The sequence below is a fragment of the Bombina bombina genome, chromosome 1 (genome assembly GCF_027579735.1).
Source record: "Bombina bombina isolate aBomBom1 chromosome 1, aBomBom1.pri, whole genome shotgun sequence".
NCBI lineage: Eukaryota > Metazoa > Chordata > Amphibia > Anura > Bombinatoridae > Bombina > Bombina bombina.
The window spans coordinates 1447300595-1447320257 of record NC_069499.1 but is presented as its reverse complement, the minus strand read 5'-3'; the positions used below and the strand labels follow the sequence as shown (position 1 = coordinate 1447320257).

At 36.5% G+C, this 19663-nt stretch overlaps 1 protein-coding gene across 3 annotated transcripts in view; it reads right to left on the bottom strand.

Annotated features, from left to right (window-relative positions):
- The window catches only part of LOC128652620 (cholinesterase), an 84139-nt gene that overhangs the window by 30384 nt on the left and 34092 nt on the right, over window positions 1–19663 (bottom strand). The window contains exons 1-3 of one of the 3 annotated variants that reach the window (XM_053705559.1): window positions 11938–12042; window positions 10840–10942; window positions 4697–6197 (exon numbers count right to left, since the gene is read on the bottom strand). In XM_053705559.1, coding sequence (XP_053561534.1) covers window positions 4697–6192 — 1496 coding nt within the window. In that variant the 5' untranslated portion in view covers window positions 6193–6197; window positions 10840–10942; window positions 11938–12042. Of the gene's footprint in view, window positions 1–4696; window positions 6198–10839; window positions 11035–11937; window positions 12043–19663 lie in introns of those variants that run through there. The other 2 variants (XM_053705554.1, XM_053705562.1) reach the window with 2 other exon arrangements.

Below are 19663 nucleotides of genomic sequence, written 5' to 3'. Positions count from 1 at the left end.
AAATAGGCTTCTTAAACCTCTATTTTATAATAATAATATAGCGTGGTTGGCCACTTTTGGGCCAAATGGTCTCGAAAACTGAGAAACCTATGGTAGTAAGGTGAGCAGCCGCTTTTGGGCTTTATAATTATATTATGTAGAAGATAGTCTCCACTTCTACAGGGGGAGTACTCTATGACCTCCTAATGTGGGGAGTTGGCTCATGTGATGGCCATACATAGGCCATAGTATAAAGGGGGGGAGGAATAAGTCAGTGGGCGAGAGCCGCTCAGAATATAAGGGATGATGGGGGGGAGGGGGGGCAGAGCCTTCTATAATAGAACAGAAAAGTAGCTAGGGGAGTGGGAAAAGACCAAATCGTATGCATAGAGGAGTAGTTATATTTAGTGGAAAGCATCCATGGCAGGGTATAAAGACTATTTGGTGTTTAACTTAGTGTTGCACGATATACAACCTAGTCTAGGTACTCAATCAGGGCAAAAGCTAGCATAGGACAGTAAGGAAAAATATATCACTTAATGCCAATCCTTAAGCATAATATACAGTCACAGCAATAGTAATAAAGCATTGAAATAAAACTTGACTGTATCTAAGTAAGTATAGGAGATGGAGGCTAAGCATTATAAACATCCAGAATCTTGTGTGTATAAGTTCGGTCCTCTCAGGCCTGGCTTCATACTAAGGGCTAAATATAAGTACAGTAATTATGCGGTTATAATAATGGAACATTTTAACACAAGATATAAATGCATATGTTATGAGCTTGTCGCCAGGTTACTTAAACTATCTTAAATCTGTAAGCTTAAGTATTGAAAATGTTCATTAAAATATATGTGGGATCATGTAAGAACATTAATAAAATCCACTGGAGCTACACATATGCTAAGAAATATGTAAATTGCAGGAGGATTGCTCCAAATTGTGATATGTCTGCGTCTTGTTGGGAGGAGACCCATCGCCATGAAGCTCATTTAAGGTGACAAGTATTACACAGGGACCAGTTCGGGATATAAAATTCCAGAAGGCAACCAACCTTTATATTACATAGGATTGTGTTATATGCATCATAATCATGGTAATGCAAACCCAGGATATAATATCAAGTTGTAAAAAACCTGAACTTTGGAATTCCTTACATATGTACTGTCCTGGAAAGTATAGTATGTGAAAAAGAGTGTAATGTTAAGTAAGATCAGTAACATAAACAAATATGGTACTGCTGTTAGAGGGCAACCTCTTAGATTGGAGGAAGATAGTGATAGAAGTGTGCCGGGTGCTAATGTTGTTAGTAGACTTTTTAGAGAGGTTAAGATATGAGAGGCTCAGAATAGTCTCACGAGTCTAGTGGGCTTCCTAAAGTAGTATTAGTTTCATTTTCCTGAAAAATAGCTCATGTAACCCAAAATTATCTAGTCTGGAGGCAATAGGGTATAATTGTGAAATAAGTTATTGAGAAATGACTAAACGTGCCACAATTGTGTAGCAATGGTAATACACCAACATAAACATTCAACAGGTAACATTGCGTAACAGCTATCAAACAATAAGAAATAATAAACAATAGTAGCGCTCGTTTTCAAAGTATGTTCGTGTCCAAAGATCAACTACAAATCTGTAATTAATGTTCAATCTTAGGCAGGTCTGTAAAACAAATGCATGAATAGCATCGATGAAGGTGACCGGACAAAATGAAAAGACAGTACCATATATATTTGGAATTCTGAGCATTGCATGGTAAATAGGCATTTAAAAGTAGTGTTGGGACTGCTTATAAAAACAATTTCACCCACTAATATATATTGAGCTTTAGCTAGGTTTAACACAAAAACATTATCATGAAATTCTATAACCTAATGGAAAGGTAGTAATATAAAAATGTGAATATAGATATCAACAATATGGTATATATAATATAGGAACACGTTTTTGCACTATTGTGAAAACATATATAGTTTGCCAAGGCTCCAAACCTAATGATAAAGCCATAATCAACATATAGTAATGGAAACATATTCATCATTTAGATTTCTGCAGAAACATATGTAGGAACAACATAGTTCAAATAGATCAAAGTTCCCTTTCCATAGTGCTCTATCAGATAGATGACCCATCGGTACATAGGGTATTTAGAGCTGCTATATTTTAGCCTATTCCAGCTCTAAGCTGAATCAAGATGTAGGAATTTTACTGCCTATTGAGCCAGCATCCGGCGAACTGAACAGCAACGATTGACCTGCTAAGGAATCCCTCTTCAGTTCCACTAAGAGGGAACACTCCGCTAACTAGCCCGAAGATCCGGATGAAATCCACAACCCTGTGACAGTCTTGACAATCTGGAGAAATCTCAGACTCCACCTGAGTCTCCGCTGCCAACAAGGGAACTGTGTGAGGTTGATTGTAAGACTCAACGATAATCTTCTCTGAAGAACTGAAGTTCCCGTTTCTCTGCTGTGAGTCAGCTACACCTGTCGCGGCAGGGACCATGGTAAGAAGTACAGGCCGCTTTTATTCATATAGCGGTGCACAGCAGGCCTCCCCTCATTCTCAGAAATGGTAACGTGTAGCAGCGTATCGCATCCTTGAGCCATGAAGCCAGCAACCGCTTCCATTCTAGGCTCCAGTGGGTCAACCGAGGTAGCCATGTGCTTCACCAATGATATTAAGTTCCCAAAGCTTTTGTTCATCTTGCGCTCAAAGTCTATTAGTAGGGCAAGAGCAGTAACCCTAGCTCTCTCCATGACCAATACGCAAGATATCGGTCCGAGCCTTGAGGTGAGGTATGTTTAATTCTATAGAGGAAACTTAGAAAAACAGTCAAAAATACTTCATCTAGTGCCCTAGACTGTCGATCAACAGAGCAGGGAGAGTGATTGCGACACAAGGGTAGTTTGATGAGTCCCGTCTGTGTAAGAAGGCCATTTGCGCCTCACACCATCCTCACTATCGGGAGGATTAGCGATGCGGGTTAGATAAAGTCTCACCGGCTTCTTCATTAAAGTATTGGTCGATCCCGAAGAATTGAATATTTTTACAAGGAATAAATCAAATTTTATAAAGTTTTAAGTCAGGAGCTCTTGAGCAATGTGTCTTGTTGCTTTGGCTGTTGAATCGGCCCCCCAATGTTTTTTTTTTTGTAATACTTGATGCGGGTGGTTAGTTTTTTTTTTAATACTTGATGGGGGTGGTTAGTTTTTGCATTTGTAATGCTCCGTTTGCCTTTGCTACATCCACTGGGATTCCGAAATGGCAGGGTGGTGAAAGAATCCACATTCGGTGGATTCTTTCACCACCCTGCCATTTTCGGAATTCACCTGGATGCAGCTTCGCTGCAACCAGATGAATTATTTTGTCCACGCGCTGCCGACATTCCATTGAGGATGCATGCTCAACTGCCGATGGCAACGGACATTACAAACGCAATTATAGTATAGATAAGAACCTTATAATGTGGTAATAAAAAAATAAGAACAACAAACATCTAACAAAACGTGTCGGTCCAGTTCACGATCAAGTTAGATATTTAATATTAGTAAAGTCCAGGTATCTTCATTGGGTAACAGCTTGCAGTAAAAGGTAAGAGGAGGCGGAGTGGGAAAAGGGTTAAAGAGTGGGAAAAGGAGAAGGGAAAGGGGTGGGGACGGAGGCAAGATATGTTAAGGGACACCGGGTTGAAAGGTGAAAGCAGTCTGTAAGTCCTTTTTACTTTTTAATGTTAATGTAAAGTATATATCTATGCATATATATCTATAGGAATAAATATACAGGTATAGATAAATGCAGATATATATTGGAATATCTATTTAAAATAAAAAAATACAAATTCTGTATGTGAAGAACATTAGAATGTGAAATATGAATAACTCATGCAAGCGATAAGTGCTAGGTTTGTTTCCTCTGCGCTCTCCATTGACTTCTATGGGGAGAAAATGTTAGTGCGGTAATGATATCAGAAGTCCTTTAGTTAGCGCATGTTAAGTTTTGCTTGCTTGCAAAAGTTTCACTTTCAACTTGTAATAAGTGTGCTAATCCGCGCGTGCAAAATCTTTATTTCTGGCGGTGAAAGCACTAAATATCTCGCGACTTGTAATCTAGCACTCATTATGGATGTTTGACATGCCCTGTTCTTATACAATTTATTTTGTGAGAGAGGGGGGGAAGTGGTTGGCACTGTATTTCTGCTGTGATAAATGTGGGGTGCAGATGCTTCCTAATTAAACTTGAATGTTGGTGGACAGGTTCCATGGATGAGAACACTGTTCACTTGCAGTTGGATAAAAGGGGATGGGTACCTATTCATATACTGTAATCGTATTATGTCTGCAGGTCTGGCAGTTTTATCTGTAGTGAATTTAACCTGTGGTGAAGGCAAGTTACAAAACATTGAAAACAAAATAAATTGATTTATATATGTTTAAAAAAATTATGGTTATAAATGCCAGCTGCACCGTGATTACGTGTTTCTCCATTGCAGCTGGGGCGAACATTTATGCCTGTTGGGGGAATAGCAGCACAAAGGTTGGAATACACATCATGTAAGGTCTTTTGAAAGAAAATTTCACAACCTACATATTTAAAAAAAAAAAAAAAAAAAGATGCAGAGAGAGGAAGAAAGATTGAGGGGGCAAGAAAGATGGCCAGAGAGTGATAGGAAAGAGAGAGATGGTGGAAGAAGAAACTGTAGATAAATATATCATACCCATATCGTGCAAAATTGGTCCAGAATTTCATGATCCTTTTGCTAAATACCTTTTCTGATTCTGTATAATTATGACTTTCAATTAAAGGTTTTCCAAAAATTATAGGTAATTCTGCACCATGCACGGTTCCCATCCACTCAGGCCAAACTTCGTTAGATATACGATGATCATATACATAGAAGTATACACTGTTTTTATGCTCTGACAACTTGTTTGCGAACAACTTTGCAGGGCAAAGAAAGAAATAGTCTGTTAGAACCTGTTCCATAGCCTCCCGATTTTTTTCTTGATTATCTACATCCTCCCAGTCTGTATACTGCAATAGTATGGACTCTGTAGTGAGGTCCCCAAATGAATGAAAGGAATGCCTCAATCCTGCCTGAAGCTGTGTAAATGTAATCAAACTCTCATTTTTTAAGCTAAATCCGGGAGCCCCCATTATTGCAAATGGGTTTCCATCATCCTTTGTTACTCCTAATAAAAGGCTTGTTTCTTTTAATGTCTGGCTAATTAGTTTATTTGGATTGTCACTTAGGAAGTCCATATCTATAACTGGTGCAAATATTAGTAGATTGTCACTGTTCTTAGCTGAAAGTTGCTTTTCAGTTAGTTCCATAGCATCTATATTTTGCAAACATGTCACTACTGCATCATCATCTTTAAGAGGGCACCCAAGGTATTGTGCTAATTTAAGAGTGGATCTTCTTACCCTATCGTGGGAATGTAATCCCCAATCTGCAAAAACTGAACCACTTTGGATAATTGCATTTGTAAAAAAAGCATGACTTCCAGAAGATATCACATGGTATCCAACAGACAGTGCTCCAGCACTATGTCCAAACAGTGTAACATTGTGTGGATTTCCACCAAATACTTCAATATTTTCATGAATCCATTGCAAAGCTAACCTCTGATCAAACAAACCGGCATTGCCAGGAGCATTTTTGTTTTCTGGCAATGCTAAAAATCCAAGTGCCCCAACTCTGTAATTCATCGATACAACAATTACATCTTCATAATAAGCTAGTATATGTCCATCATAAATATCTAATGATGTTGTACCAGACAAGAAACCTCCTCCATGTATAAATACCATTACTGGGAAAGGTTTAGATTTGGATGATGGGACCCAAATATTGAGAAAGAGGCAGTCTTCACTCATTTCATTATTTACTAACCACATTGCTGTGCCAGGAAATTCACTGTAGATGTCTGGCTTATTCTGGTAACATGATCTGCCAAATTCTATTGCGTTATATGTGCCTTGCCAAGGTTTTCGAGGCTCTGACTTTTTGAACCGCTGGGCTCCTGTCGGTGGTTCTCCATAGGGAATTCCTAGGTAGGCTGTTACAGAACCAGACAAAACTGGTAAGTGAATGCCACTTACTTTTCCTTGTTTTGTTTGTACAATTGTGTCATCTTCAGCTTGAGTATACAGAGAATATGTCACAAGAAGATATATCTTTAAAAAGCTGACCTTTCTAAGTTCTAACATGGTTTCTGTAATGTGAAAAGATATTAAATGGTTAGCATAATACTCTAATATTTTGTAAAGTAAATATACAAAAATGTCTTCAGTTTATAAAGAGATAATGCCCCCCATTTAACAAAGCATGGATGGACAAGGTTGTATGAACCTGCACTGCAATGGCTACAAAGAAGCTTAATAAATGAAGCCTTATATTCTATAACAGTAACAGAACTGCTAACATATTTTTCTTAAAACTTATACTTTATGTTACGTGTTTTATTTTTTGTCATTGTTATTTGTTTCTTTTTTATAGATATTTAATATATACAATTTTTATATAATATATATCATATTATATGTACAGTATATTATAAATATATATATATATATATATATATATATATATATATATATATATATACCGTATATATATATATATATATATATATATATATATATATATATATATATATATATAGAGAAGAAAGTAAAATGTGTTCACTCAGTATACTGGGTAGACACAAGTGGCACTCTATAGTTGGCGCTAGTCTGTATTGTGTATGGTATAGTGGCAGCTATATAAGACAAGTACTGGTTGAGATGTGAAGTCCCAGTCAGTAAGTGAAAAATGTGTATACAAGAGTAGATACAGCGCCTATATATCCATTTAAAATATGGGTGGTATATGGGAATATGAATGAGAACTAGAGCTAATTATTAGAAAAATAATAGCAATTAAAAGAATATTAAAAAAAAGATAGATTTTTAGAATCAATTATACTTGAAGAATGATGAATAGATTATGAAACAGTGTTCATATGAGTCTTTAGACAATATATAGTCCGTAGTAAATCTTCATAAGCAGTTGATATCAGTAAATAGATGGTATGTAATACCCTTACCAGATATTACCTCAATCTGATGAGGTAAGTATGCCGCACTGGGGGTATATACAGATGGTAGAATCTTCTCCTTGTATTTAGATGTGGTGCCTCTTGGGTTTTCGTAAGCCTCCTGGAGTATGCAGGGATATGTTTCTGGTTGTAGATAAATCCCTTGTACTTCCTTTGTGTTGGTAGTTAGCCTCTTGGAGTACCTTTTCTGTCTTGGTATACAATTGCAAGTCTTTTATCACTGGATCATTCAATTGTCATTGTGGTGAAGAAAAGTACTGGAGTGAAATATACTTGAATGATCCAGTGATAAAAGACTTGCAATTGTATACCAAGACAGAAAAGGTACTCCAAGAGGCTAACTACCAACACAAAGGAAGTACAAGGGATTTATCTACAACCAGAAACATATCCCTGCATACTCCAGGAGGCTTACGAAAACCCAAGAGGCACCACATCTAAATACAAGGAGAAGATTCTACCATCTGTATATACCCCCAGTGCGGCATACTTACCTCATCAGATTGAGGTAATATCTGGTAAGGGTATTACATACCATCTATTTACTGATATCAACTGCTTATGAAGATTTACTACGGACTATATATTGTCTAAAGACTCATATGAACACTGTTTCATAATCTATTCATCATTCTTCAAGTATAATTGATTCTAAAAATCTATCTTTTTTTTAATATTCTTTTAATTGCTATTATTTTTCTAATAATTAGCTCTAGTTCTCATTCATATTCCCATATACCACCCATATTTTAAATGGATATATAGGCGCTGTATCTACTCTTGTATACACATATATATATATATATATATATATATGATAATGTTAATGTAAAGTATATATCTATGCATATATATCTATAGGAATAGATATACAGGTATAGATAAATGCAGATATATATTAGAATATCTATTTAAAATAAATATATATATATATAAATAAACGAAAGGAAGAGTCCAGATGAAAAAAGCTCAACGCTAAGTGGTCTTTAGTGTGTTAAAAGTCTATCAGTATAGCAAGAATAGGCATAAAAATGGCTATGAATGGGCCGTAAGGAGGGCTGGGGTGGGCGTCTGATGCGTTTCAGCTCCTATGGAGCCTTAATCATAGACTGTGTGGTGCCCTATAGCCCTGCACTAATTAATATAGGCTGACCTCACCAGTTATTGGATGCTAAGGCCCTCCTATGCCACCAATGAAAACACTCTAAAGGGTACACTCCCATCTAGGTAGGCTTCAATAGTGGATGATTGACTCATTTAATTAACCCATTTGATTAACCTGCTAGCTCTCAAAATGCTTAGGCAAATATATGTATAGTTATACTGGTGTTAAGGTTTAATTACCTTGAAACCTAGAAGCTATTGTAGTAGTCTAGTCCTATGTACTATAATTAAACCACTTGGTTAGCCACTTAAAGTACACAAGAAATGATTCTAAGAACTTGACTATTATGTAGACATGTGCATGGCTAAAAAATTCGGTTCGTTTTCGGTTCGGATCGATTCGGACTTTTCGAATTTCGTTTCGGATCGAATCGGATTCGGCAAAATTTGAATAAATTCGTTTCGGATTTATTCGGATCCGAATAAATTCGTTTCGGATTTATTCGGATTCGGCTGAATTCGGTTCTATTCCGTTCCGAAATTCGGTATGTTTTTAGTACACTAACACCCATTTAGTACACTAAGTCACTAACACCCATAAACTACCTATGAACCACTAAACCGAGGCCCCCCCACATCGCAAACCCTATAATAACATTATTTAACCCCTAATCTGCCGATCAGATATCGCTGCAACCTACATTATAGCTATTAACCCCTAATCTGCTGTCCCTAACACCGCCGACCCCTACATTATAGTTATTAACCCCTAATCTGCCCCCCCCCAACGTCGCCGCAATCTAACTACAAGTATTAACCCTAATCTGCCGACCCGATATCGCCGCCACCTACATTATAACTATTAACCCCTAATCTGCTGTCCCTAACACCGCCGACCCCTACATTATAGTTATTAACCCCTAATCTGCCTCCCCCAACGTCGCCGCAATCTAACTACAAGTATTAACCCCTAATCTGCCGACCCGATATCGCCGCCGCCTACATTATAGCTATTAACCCCTAATCTGCTGTCCCTAACACCGCCGACCCCTACATTATAGTTATTAACCCCTAATCTGCCCCCCCCAACGTCGCCGCAATCTAACTACAAGTATTAACCCCTAATCTGCCGACCCGATATCGCCGCCGCCTACATTATAGCTATTAACCCCTAATCTGCTGTCCCTAACACCGCCGACCCCTACATTATAGTTATTAACCCCTAATCTGCCCCCCCCCAACGTCGCCGCAATCTAACTACAAGTATTAACCCCTAATCTGCCGACCCGATATCGCCGCCGCCTACATTATAGCTATTAACCCCTAATCTGGTGTCCCTAACACCGCCGACCCCTACATTATAGTTATTAACCCCTAATCTGCCTCCCCCCAACGTCGCCACAATCTAACTACAAGTATTAACCCCTAATCTGCCGACCGCAAATCGCCGCCACTATAATAAATGTATTAACCCCTAAACCGCCGCACTCCCGCCTCGCAAACACTATAATACATTTTATTAACCCCTAATCTGCCCTCCCTAACATCGCCGCCACCTACCTACAATTATTAACCCCTAATCTCCCGCCCCCAACGTCGCCGCTACTATAATAAGGTTATTAACCCCTAAACCTAAGTCTAACCCTAACACTAACACCCCCTAACTTAAATATAATTTAAATAAAACGAAATAAGTTTACTATAGTTAAATAAATGAATCCTATTTAAAACTAAAGACTTACCTGTAAAATAAACCCTAATATAGCTACAATATAACTAATAGTTACATTGTAGCTATTTTAGGATTTATTTTTATTTTACAGGCAACTTTGTATTTATTTTAACTAGGTACAATAGTTATTAAATAGTTAATAACTATTTAATAACTACCTAGCTAAAATAAATACAAATTTACCTGTAAAATAAATCCTAACCTAAGTTACAATTACACCTAACACTACACTATCATTAAATTAACTAAATAAATTAATCATATTTAAAACAAAATACTTACCTGTAAAATAAACCCTAAGATAGCTGCAATATAACTAATAGTTACATTGTAGCTATTTTAGCATTTATATTTATTTTACAGGCAACTTTGTATTTATTTTAACTAGGTACAAAAGCTATTAAATAGTTATTGACTAATTAATAGCTACCTAGTTAAAATAATTACAAAATTACCTGTAAAATAAATCCTAACCTAAGTTACAATTAAACCTAACACTACACTGTCATTAAATAAATTAACTACAAGTACCTACAATTATCTACAATTAAATAAACTAAAGTACAAAAAACCCCCACTAAATTACAAAAAAAAACCCACTAAATTACAAAAAATAAAAAAATATTACAAGAATTTTAAACTAATTACACCTAATCTAAGCCCCCTAATAAAATAATAAAGCCCCCCAAAATAAAAAAAATGCCCTACCCTATACTAAATTACAAAAGTTAACAGCTCTATTACCTTACCAGCCCTGAACAGGACCCTTTGCGGGGCATGCCCCAAAGAAAACAGCTCTTTTGCCTGTAAAAAAAAAACACAATCCCCCCCCCACATTACAACCCACCACCCACATACCCCTACTCTAACCCAAACCCCCCTTAAATAAACCTAACACTACCCCCCTGAAGATCTCCCTACCTTGAGTCGTGTTCACCCAGCCGGGCCGAAGTCTTCATCCGATGGGGCAGAAGAGGACATCCAGACCGGCAGAAGTCTTCATCCAAGCGGGGCAAGAAGAGGTCTTCCATCCATCATACAAGTACCAAAATACAAACAAACACTAAATTACCAAAAATAATAAAATATTACAATAATTTTAAACTAATTACACCTAATCTAAGCCCCCGACTAGCTATCAATATAGCTTCAATATAACTAATAGTTACATTGTAGCTATTTTAGGATTTATATTTATTTTACAGGCAACTTTGTATTTATTTTAACTAGGTACAATAGCTATTAAATAGTTAATAACTATTTAATAACTACCTAGCTAAAATAAATACAAATTTACCTGTAAAATAAATCATAACCTAAGTTACAATTACACCTAACACTACACTATCATTAAATTAACTAAATAAATGAATCCTATATAAAACTAAAGACTTACCTGTAAAATAAACCCTAATATAGCTGCAATATAACTAATAGTTACATTGTAGCTATTTTAGCATTTATATTTATTGTACAGGCAACTTTGTATTTATTTTAACTAGGTTCAATAGCTATTAAATAGATATTGACTATTTAATAGCTACCTAGTTAAAATAATTACAAAATTACCTGTAAAATAAATCCTAACCTAAGTTACAATTAAACCTAACACTACACTATCATTAAATAAATTAACTACAAGTACCTACAATTAAATACAATTAAAAAAACTAAACTAAAGTACAAAAACCCCCCCACTAAATTACAAAAAATAAAAAAATATTACAAGAATTTTAAACTAATTACACCTAATCTAAGCCCCCTAATAAAATAACAAAGCCCCCCAAAATAAAAAAAAATGCCCTACCCTATACTAAATTACAAAAGTTAACAGCTCTATTACCTTACCAGCCCTGAACAGGGCCTTTTGCGGGGCATGCCCCAAAGAAAACAGCTCTTTTGCCTGTAAAAAAAAACACAATACCCCCCCCACATTACAACCCACCACCCACATACCCCTACTCTAACCCAAACCCCCCTTAAATAAACCTAACACTACCCCCCTGAAGATCTCCCTACCTTGAGTCGTGTTCACCCAGCCGGGCCGAAGTCTTCATCCGATGGGGCAGAAGAGGACATCCAGACCGGCAGAAGTCTTCATCCAAGCGGGGCAAGAAGAGGTCTTCCATCCATCAGAAAAGTACAAAAAAACAAACAAACACTAAATTAGCAAGAATAATAAAATATTACAATAATTTTAAACTAATTACACCTAATCTAAGCCCCCTACTAGCTATTAATATAGCTACGATATAACTAATAGTTACATTGTAGCTATTTTAGGATTTATATTTATTTTACAGGCAACTTTGTATTTATTTTAACTAGGTACAATAGCTATTAAATAGTTAATAACTATTTAATAACTACCTAGCTAAAATAAATACAAATTTACCTGTAAAATAAACCCTAACCTAAGTTACAATTACACCTAACACTACACTGTCATTAAATTAACTAAATAAATTAATCCTATATAAAACTAAATACTTACCTGTAAAATAAACCCTAATATAGCTACAATATAACTAATAGTTACATTGTAGCTATTTTAGCATTTATATTTATTTTACAGGCAACTTTGTATTTATTTTAACTAGGTACAATAGCTATTAAATAGATATTTACTGTTTAATAGCTACCTAGTTAAAATAATTACAAAATTACCTGTAAAATAAATCCTAACCTAAGTTACTATTAAACCTAACACTACACTATCATTAAATAAATTAACTACAAGTACCTACAATTAAATACAATGAAATAAACTAAACTAAAGTACAAAAAAAACAAACACTAAATTACAAAAAATAAAAAAAATTACAAGAATTTTAAACTAATTACACCTAATCTAAGCCCCCTAATAAAATAACAAAGCCCCCCAAAATAAAAAAATGCCCTACCCTATACTAAATTACAAAAGTAATCAGCTCTATTACCTTACCAGCCCTGAACAGGGCCTTTTGCGGGGCATGCCCCAAAGAAAACAGCTCTTTTGCCTGTAAAAAAAAAACACAATACCCCCCCCCACATTACAACCCACCACCCACATACCCCTACTCTAACCCAAACCCCCCTTAAATAAACCTAACACTACCCCCCTGAAGATCTCTCTACCGTGTCTTCACCCAGCGGGCCGAAGTCTTCATCCGATCGGGCAGAAGAGGACATCCAGACCGGCAGAAGTCTTCATCCAAGCGGGGCAAGAAGAGGTCTTCCATCCATCAGAAGTCTTGATCCAGGCGGCATCTTCTCTGTTCATCCATCCGGAGCGGAGCGGCAGCATCCTGAAGAAATCCCACGCAGAGCATCCTCTTCTTTCTTGATCCGACGACTAGGTGACTGTACCTTTAAGTGACGTCATCCAAGATGGCGTCCCTTGAATTCCGATTGGCTGATAGGATTCTATCAGCCAATCGGAATTAAGGTAGGAAAAATCTGATTGGCTGATTCAATCAGCCAATCAGATTCAAGTTCAATCCGATTGGCTGATCCAATCAGCCAATCAGATTGAGCTCGCATTCTATTGGCTGATCGGAACTTGAATCTGATTGGCTGATTGAATCAGCCAATCAGATTTTTCCTACCTTAATTCCGATTGGCTGATAGAATCCTATCAGCCAATCGGAATTCAAGGGACGCCATCTTGGATGACGTCACTTAAAGGTACAGTCACCTAGTCGTCGGATCAAGAAAGAAGAGGATGCTCTGCGTGGGATGTCTTCAGGATGCTGCCGCTCCGCTCCCGATGGATGAACAGAGAAGATGCCGCCTGGATCAAGACTTCTGATGGATGGAAGACCTCTTCTTGCCCCGCTTGGATGAAGACTTCTGCCGGTCTGGATGTCCTCTTCTGCCCGATCGGATGAAGACTTCGGCCCGCTGGGTGAAGACACGGTAGAGAGATCTTCAGGGGGGTAGTGTTAGGTTTATTTAAGGGGGGTTTGGGTTAGAGTAGGGGTATGTGGGTGGTGGGTTGTAATGTGGTGGGGGGGGTATTGTGTTTTTTTTTACAGGCAAAAGAGCTGTTTTCTTTGGGGCATATCCCCGCAAAAGGCCCTTTTAAGGGCTGGTAAGGTAATAGAGCTGATTACTTTTGTAATTTAGTATAGGGTAGGGCATTTTTTTATTTTGGGGGGCTTTGTTATTTTATTAGGGGGCTTAGATTAGGTGTAATTAGTTTAAAATTCTTGTAATTTTTTTTATTTTTTGTAATTTAGTGTTTGTTTTTTTTGTACTTTAGTTTAGTTTATTTCATTGTATTTAATTGTAGGTACTTGTAGTTAATTTATTTAATGATAGTGTAGTGTTAGGTTTAATAGTAACTTAGGTTAGGATTTATTTTACAGGTAATTTTGTAATTATTTTAACTAGGTAGCTATTAAACAGTAAATATCTATTTAATAGCTATTGTACCTAGTTAAAATAAATACAAAGTTGCCTGTAAAATAAATATAAATGCTAAAATAGCTACAATGTAACTATTAGTTATATTGTAGCTATATTAGGGTTTATTTTACAGGTAAGTATTTAGTTTTATATAGGATTAATTTATTTAGTTAATTTAATGACAGTGTAGTGTTAGGTGGAATTGTAACTTAGGTTAGGGTTTATTTTACAGGTAAATTTGTATTTATTTTAGCTAGGTAGTTATTAAATAGTTATTAACTATTTAATAGCTATTGTACCTAGTTAAAATAAATACAAAGTTGCCTGTAAAATAAATATAAATCCTAAAATAGCTACAATGTAACTATTAGTTATATTGTAGCTATATTAATAGCTAGTAGGGGGCTTAGATTAGGTGTAATTAGTTTAAAATTATTGTAATATTTTATTATTTTTGCTAATTTAGTGTTTGTTTGTTTTTTTGTACTTTTCTGATGGATGGAAGACCTCTTCTTGCCCCGCTTGGATGAAGACTTCTGCCGGTCTGGATGTCCTCTTCTGCCCCATCGGATGAAGACTTCGGCCCGGCTGGGTGAACACGACTCAAGGTAGGGAGATCTTCAGGGGGGTAGTGTTAGGTTTATTTAAGGGGGGTTTGGGTTAGAGTAGGGGTATGTGGGTGGTGGGTTGTAATGTGGGGGGGGGATTGTGTTTTTTTTTTACAGGCAAAAGAGCTGTTTTCTTTGGGGCATGCCCCGCAAAGGGCCCTGTTCAGGGCTGGTAAGGTAATAGAGCTGTTAACTTTTGTAATTTAGTATAGGTTAGGGCATTTTTTTTATTTTGGGGGGCTTTGTTATTTTATTAGGGGGCTTAGATTAGGTGTAATTAGTTTAAAATTCTTGTAATATTTTTTTATTTTTTGTAATTTAGTGGGGGGGGGTTTGTACTTTAGTTTAGTTTTTTTAATTGTATTTAATTGTAGGTACTTGTAGTTAATTTATTTAATGATAGTGTAGTGTTAGGTTTAATTGTAACTTAGGTTAGGATTTATTTTACAGGTAATTTTGTAATTATTTTAACTAGGTAGCTATTAAATAGTCAATATCTATTTAATAGCTATTGAACCTAGTTAAAATGAATACAAAGTTGCCTGTACAATAAATATAAATGCTAAAATAGCTACAATGTAACTATTAGTTATATTGCAGCTATATTAGGGTTTATTTTACAGGTAAGTCTTTAGTTTTATATAGGATTCATTTATTTAGTTAATTTAATGATAGTGTAGTGTTAGGTGTAATTGTAACTTAGGTTATGATTTATTTTACAGGTAAATTTGTATTTATTTTAGCTAGGTAGTTATTAAATAGTTATTAACTATTTAATAACTATTGTACCTAGTTAAAATAAATACAAAGTTGCCTGTAAAATACATATAAATCCTAAAATAGCTACAATGTAACTATTAGTTATATTGAAGCTATATTAATAGCTAGTAGGGGGCTTAGATTAGGTGTAATTAGTTTAAAATTATTGTAATATTTTATTATTTTTGCTAATTTAGTGTTTGTTTGTATTTTGGTACTTGTATGATGGATGGAAGACCTCTTCTTGCCCCGCTTGGATGAAGACTTCTGCCGGTCTGGATGTCCTCTTCTGCCCCATCGGATGAAGACTTCGGCCCGGCTGGGTGAACACGACTCAAGGTAGGGAGATCTTCAGGGGGGTAGTGTTAGGTTTATTTAAGGGGGGTTTGGGTTAGAGTAGGGGTATGTGGGTGGTGGGTTGTAATGTGGCGGGGGGGATTGTGTTTTTTTTTTACAGGCAAAAGAGCTGTTTCCTTTGGGGCATGCCCCGCAAAGGGCCCTGTTCAGGGCTGGTAAGGTAATAGAGCTGTTAACTTTTGTAATTTAGTATAGGGTAGGGCATTTTTTTTTATTTTGGGGGGCTTTGTTATTTTATTAGGGGGCTTAGATTAGGTGTAATTAGTTTAAAATTCTTGTAATATTTTTTTATTTTTTGTAATTTAGTGGTTTTTTATTTTTTGTAATTTAGTGGGGGGGTTTTGTACTTTAGTTTATTTAATTGTAGATAATTGTAGGTACTTGTAGTTAATTTATTTAATGATAGTGTAGTGTTAGGTTTTATTGTAACTTAGGTTAGGATTTATTTTACAGGTAATTTTGTAATTATTTTAACTAGGTAGCTATTAATTAGTCAATAACTATTTAATAGCTATTGTACCTAGTTAAAATAAATACAAAGTTGCCTGTAAAATAAATATAAATGCTAAAATAGCTACAATGTAACTATTAGTTATATTGCAGCTATATTAGGGTTTATTTTACAGGTAAGTATTTAGTTTTAAATATGAGTCATTTATTTAATTAATTAAATGATAGTGTAGTGTTAGGTGTAATTGTAACTTAGGTTAGGATTTATTTTACAGGTAAATTTGTATTTATTTTAGCTAGGTAGTTATTAAATAGTTATTAACTATTTAATAACTATTGTACCTAGTTAAAATAAATACAAAGCTGCCTGTAAAATAAAAATAAATCCTAAAATAGCTACAATGTAACTATTAGTTATATTGTAGCTATATTAGGGTTTATTTTACAGGTAAGTCTTTAGTTTTAAATAGGATTCATTTATTTAACTATAGTAAATTTATTTCGTTTTATTTAAATTATATTTAAGTTAGGGGGTGTTAGTGTTAGACTTAGGTTTAGGGGTTAATAACCTTATTATAGTAGCGGCGACGTTGGGGGCGGGAGATTAGGGGTTAATAATTGTAGGTAGGTGGCGGCGATGTTAGGGAGGGCAGATTAGGGGTTAATAAAATGTATTATAGTGTTTGCGAGGCGGGAGTGCGGCGGTTTAGGGGTTAATACATTTATTATACTTGCAGCGATTTGCGGTCGGCAGATTAGGGGTTAATACTTGTAGTTAGATTGTGGCGACGTTGGGGGGGGCAGATTAGGGGTTAATAACTATAATGTAGGGGTCGGCGGTGTTAGGGACAGCAGATTAGGGGTTAATAGCTATAATGTAGGCGGCGGCGATATCGGGTCGGCAGATTAGGGGTTAATACTTGTAGTTAGATTGCGGCGACGTTGGGGGGGGGCAGATTAGGGGTTAATAACTATAATGTAGGGGTCGGCGGTGTTAGGGACAGCAGATTAGGGGTTAATAGCTATAATGTAGGCGGCAGCGATATTCGGTCGGCAGATTAGGGGTTAATACTTGTAGTTAGATTGCGGCGACGTTGGGGGGGGCAGATTAGGGGTTAATAACTATAATGTAGGGGTCGGCGGTGTTAGGGACAGCAGATTAGGGGTTAATAGCTATAATGTAGGCGGCGGCGATATCGGGTCGGCAGATTAGGGGTTAATACTTGTAGTTAGATTGCGGCGACGTTGGGGGGGGCAGATTAGGGGTTAATAACTATAATGTAGGGGTCGGCGGTGTTAGGGACAGCAGATTAGGGGTTAATAGCTATAATGTAGGCGGCGGCGATATTCGGTCGGCAGATTAGGGGTTAATACTTGTAGTTAGATTGCGGCGACGTTGGGGGAGGCAGATTAGGGGTTAATAACTATAATGTAGGGGTCGGTGGTGTTAGGGACAGCAGATTAGGGGTTAATAGTTATAATGTAGGTGGCGGCGATATTCGGTCAGCAGATTAGGGGTTAATAAAATAATGCAGGTGTCAGCAATAGCGGGGGCGGCAGATTAGGGGTTAATAAGTGTTAGATTAGGGGTGTTTAGAGACTCGGGGTACATGTTAGGGTGTTAGGTGCAGACTTAGTGTTTCCCCATAGGAAACAATGGGGCTGCGGTGTTAGTTTTTTTTCAGCCGAAACTCCCATTGTTTCCTATGGGGAAATGCCGAATTTTAACGAGCTAATTCGGATTTATTCGGAGATACGGCAGCTATTTCGGATTCATTCGGTAGATTCGGAAGTATTTTAATTCGGAAATCCGAATCGATCCAAATCTCCGAATTTACCGAATTTACCGAATTTCCGAATTAATCCGAAACGAACCGCACATGTCTACTATTATGTAAATTTTATTCACTCTAGCTAATTAGTTTGTTAAGTCATATTTTGCAGGCTAGCTTGAGAAAGAAGAAGCAGATGGATTAAATTTAACTAAATAGATAGAATTAATGGATAAATCTCTCATGTTTCCCAGTTTTTTTCCTGTGCCTGGTGTATGTAGAGTAACTATAAGGAGAGGGTGTATTTAATTTTGAGCATAAATCAGTGTGCCTTGGGGAGAAGTTGACCACATGACTAAAGAAGGTATTAGAAAAAAAAGGTGGAATAATATTTTATGGCTTTTTTAACTTGGAATTAATTTGCTATTATGTAGAGCACAGCAATATTATTAAGATTATTATTATTATATATTAATATTTTTAAAGATCCTTTTAAAATTGCTTTGGAGAAACCTATTTTTTTTTTTTTTTTTAAATACTTTATTTATTTCCAATACTCGCCACAGCAACAATGAGTGTAAACATTGAAATTTATACATATCACAACAAAAAAAACATAGTCGCTATAGCAATACTGGGTTTTATAATACATTCTACTTTCCCTAATCCTAACTGATTCTACTATTCCCCTGTCTGCGGCCTCCCCTTCTACTAAGCCTGTGTTAGGTCCTATAAACATAAACCATGGACTGTAGATTGCCAGCTTGTCACGCCTCTCTACTATAGTTGTTTAAGGAAAGTCTGCATATCATTGTGGCGTTGTGCCAGTTCATAAAAGTCTTTTCTTAGCCGGCAATCATCCCAGAGCGATATATATAAACATAAACTTTTTCTACTTAGGGTAAAGCTTCTAATCAGTAACTAGTAACATAAAGTATCAGCTTCTGTCTCTTTGCCTCGCCTCTCTCTCATCTTGTGAAGACTGCGTTTCGCAGTCTCGTCCCGAGGCGCCCCCCCCCCCGGGTTCGTCTCCCTCAGTCTCCTTCCCTCCTATGTGGTGAGTAGTTGTTTAGCTAACGGAAGATGTTCCATTTGCCATGTAGTTGTGCTTGTAGTACATAATCTGAGTCCTTGAGTGGGTATATAATCTGTTTCTGATGCTGAAGGTCTAAGCTATCAATAAGGGGTTCCCACTTGGTCAGAAAGTGTTTAGCCCGTAGTGTTATGTCTCCCTGCGTGTCTATCTGCTCATATACCATCTGTTGTTGTAAAGCGAGTTTCAGGTGCGTCAGGCTCGGTGAGTCAGCTGTCATCCAATGCTTAAGAATGAGTTTTCTGGCCAATAGTATCACATTGTGAATAAATTTAGAGTGAGGTAGTTCCTCTGTCGGTGAGTGCAGGAATATAACC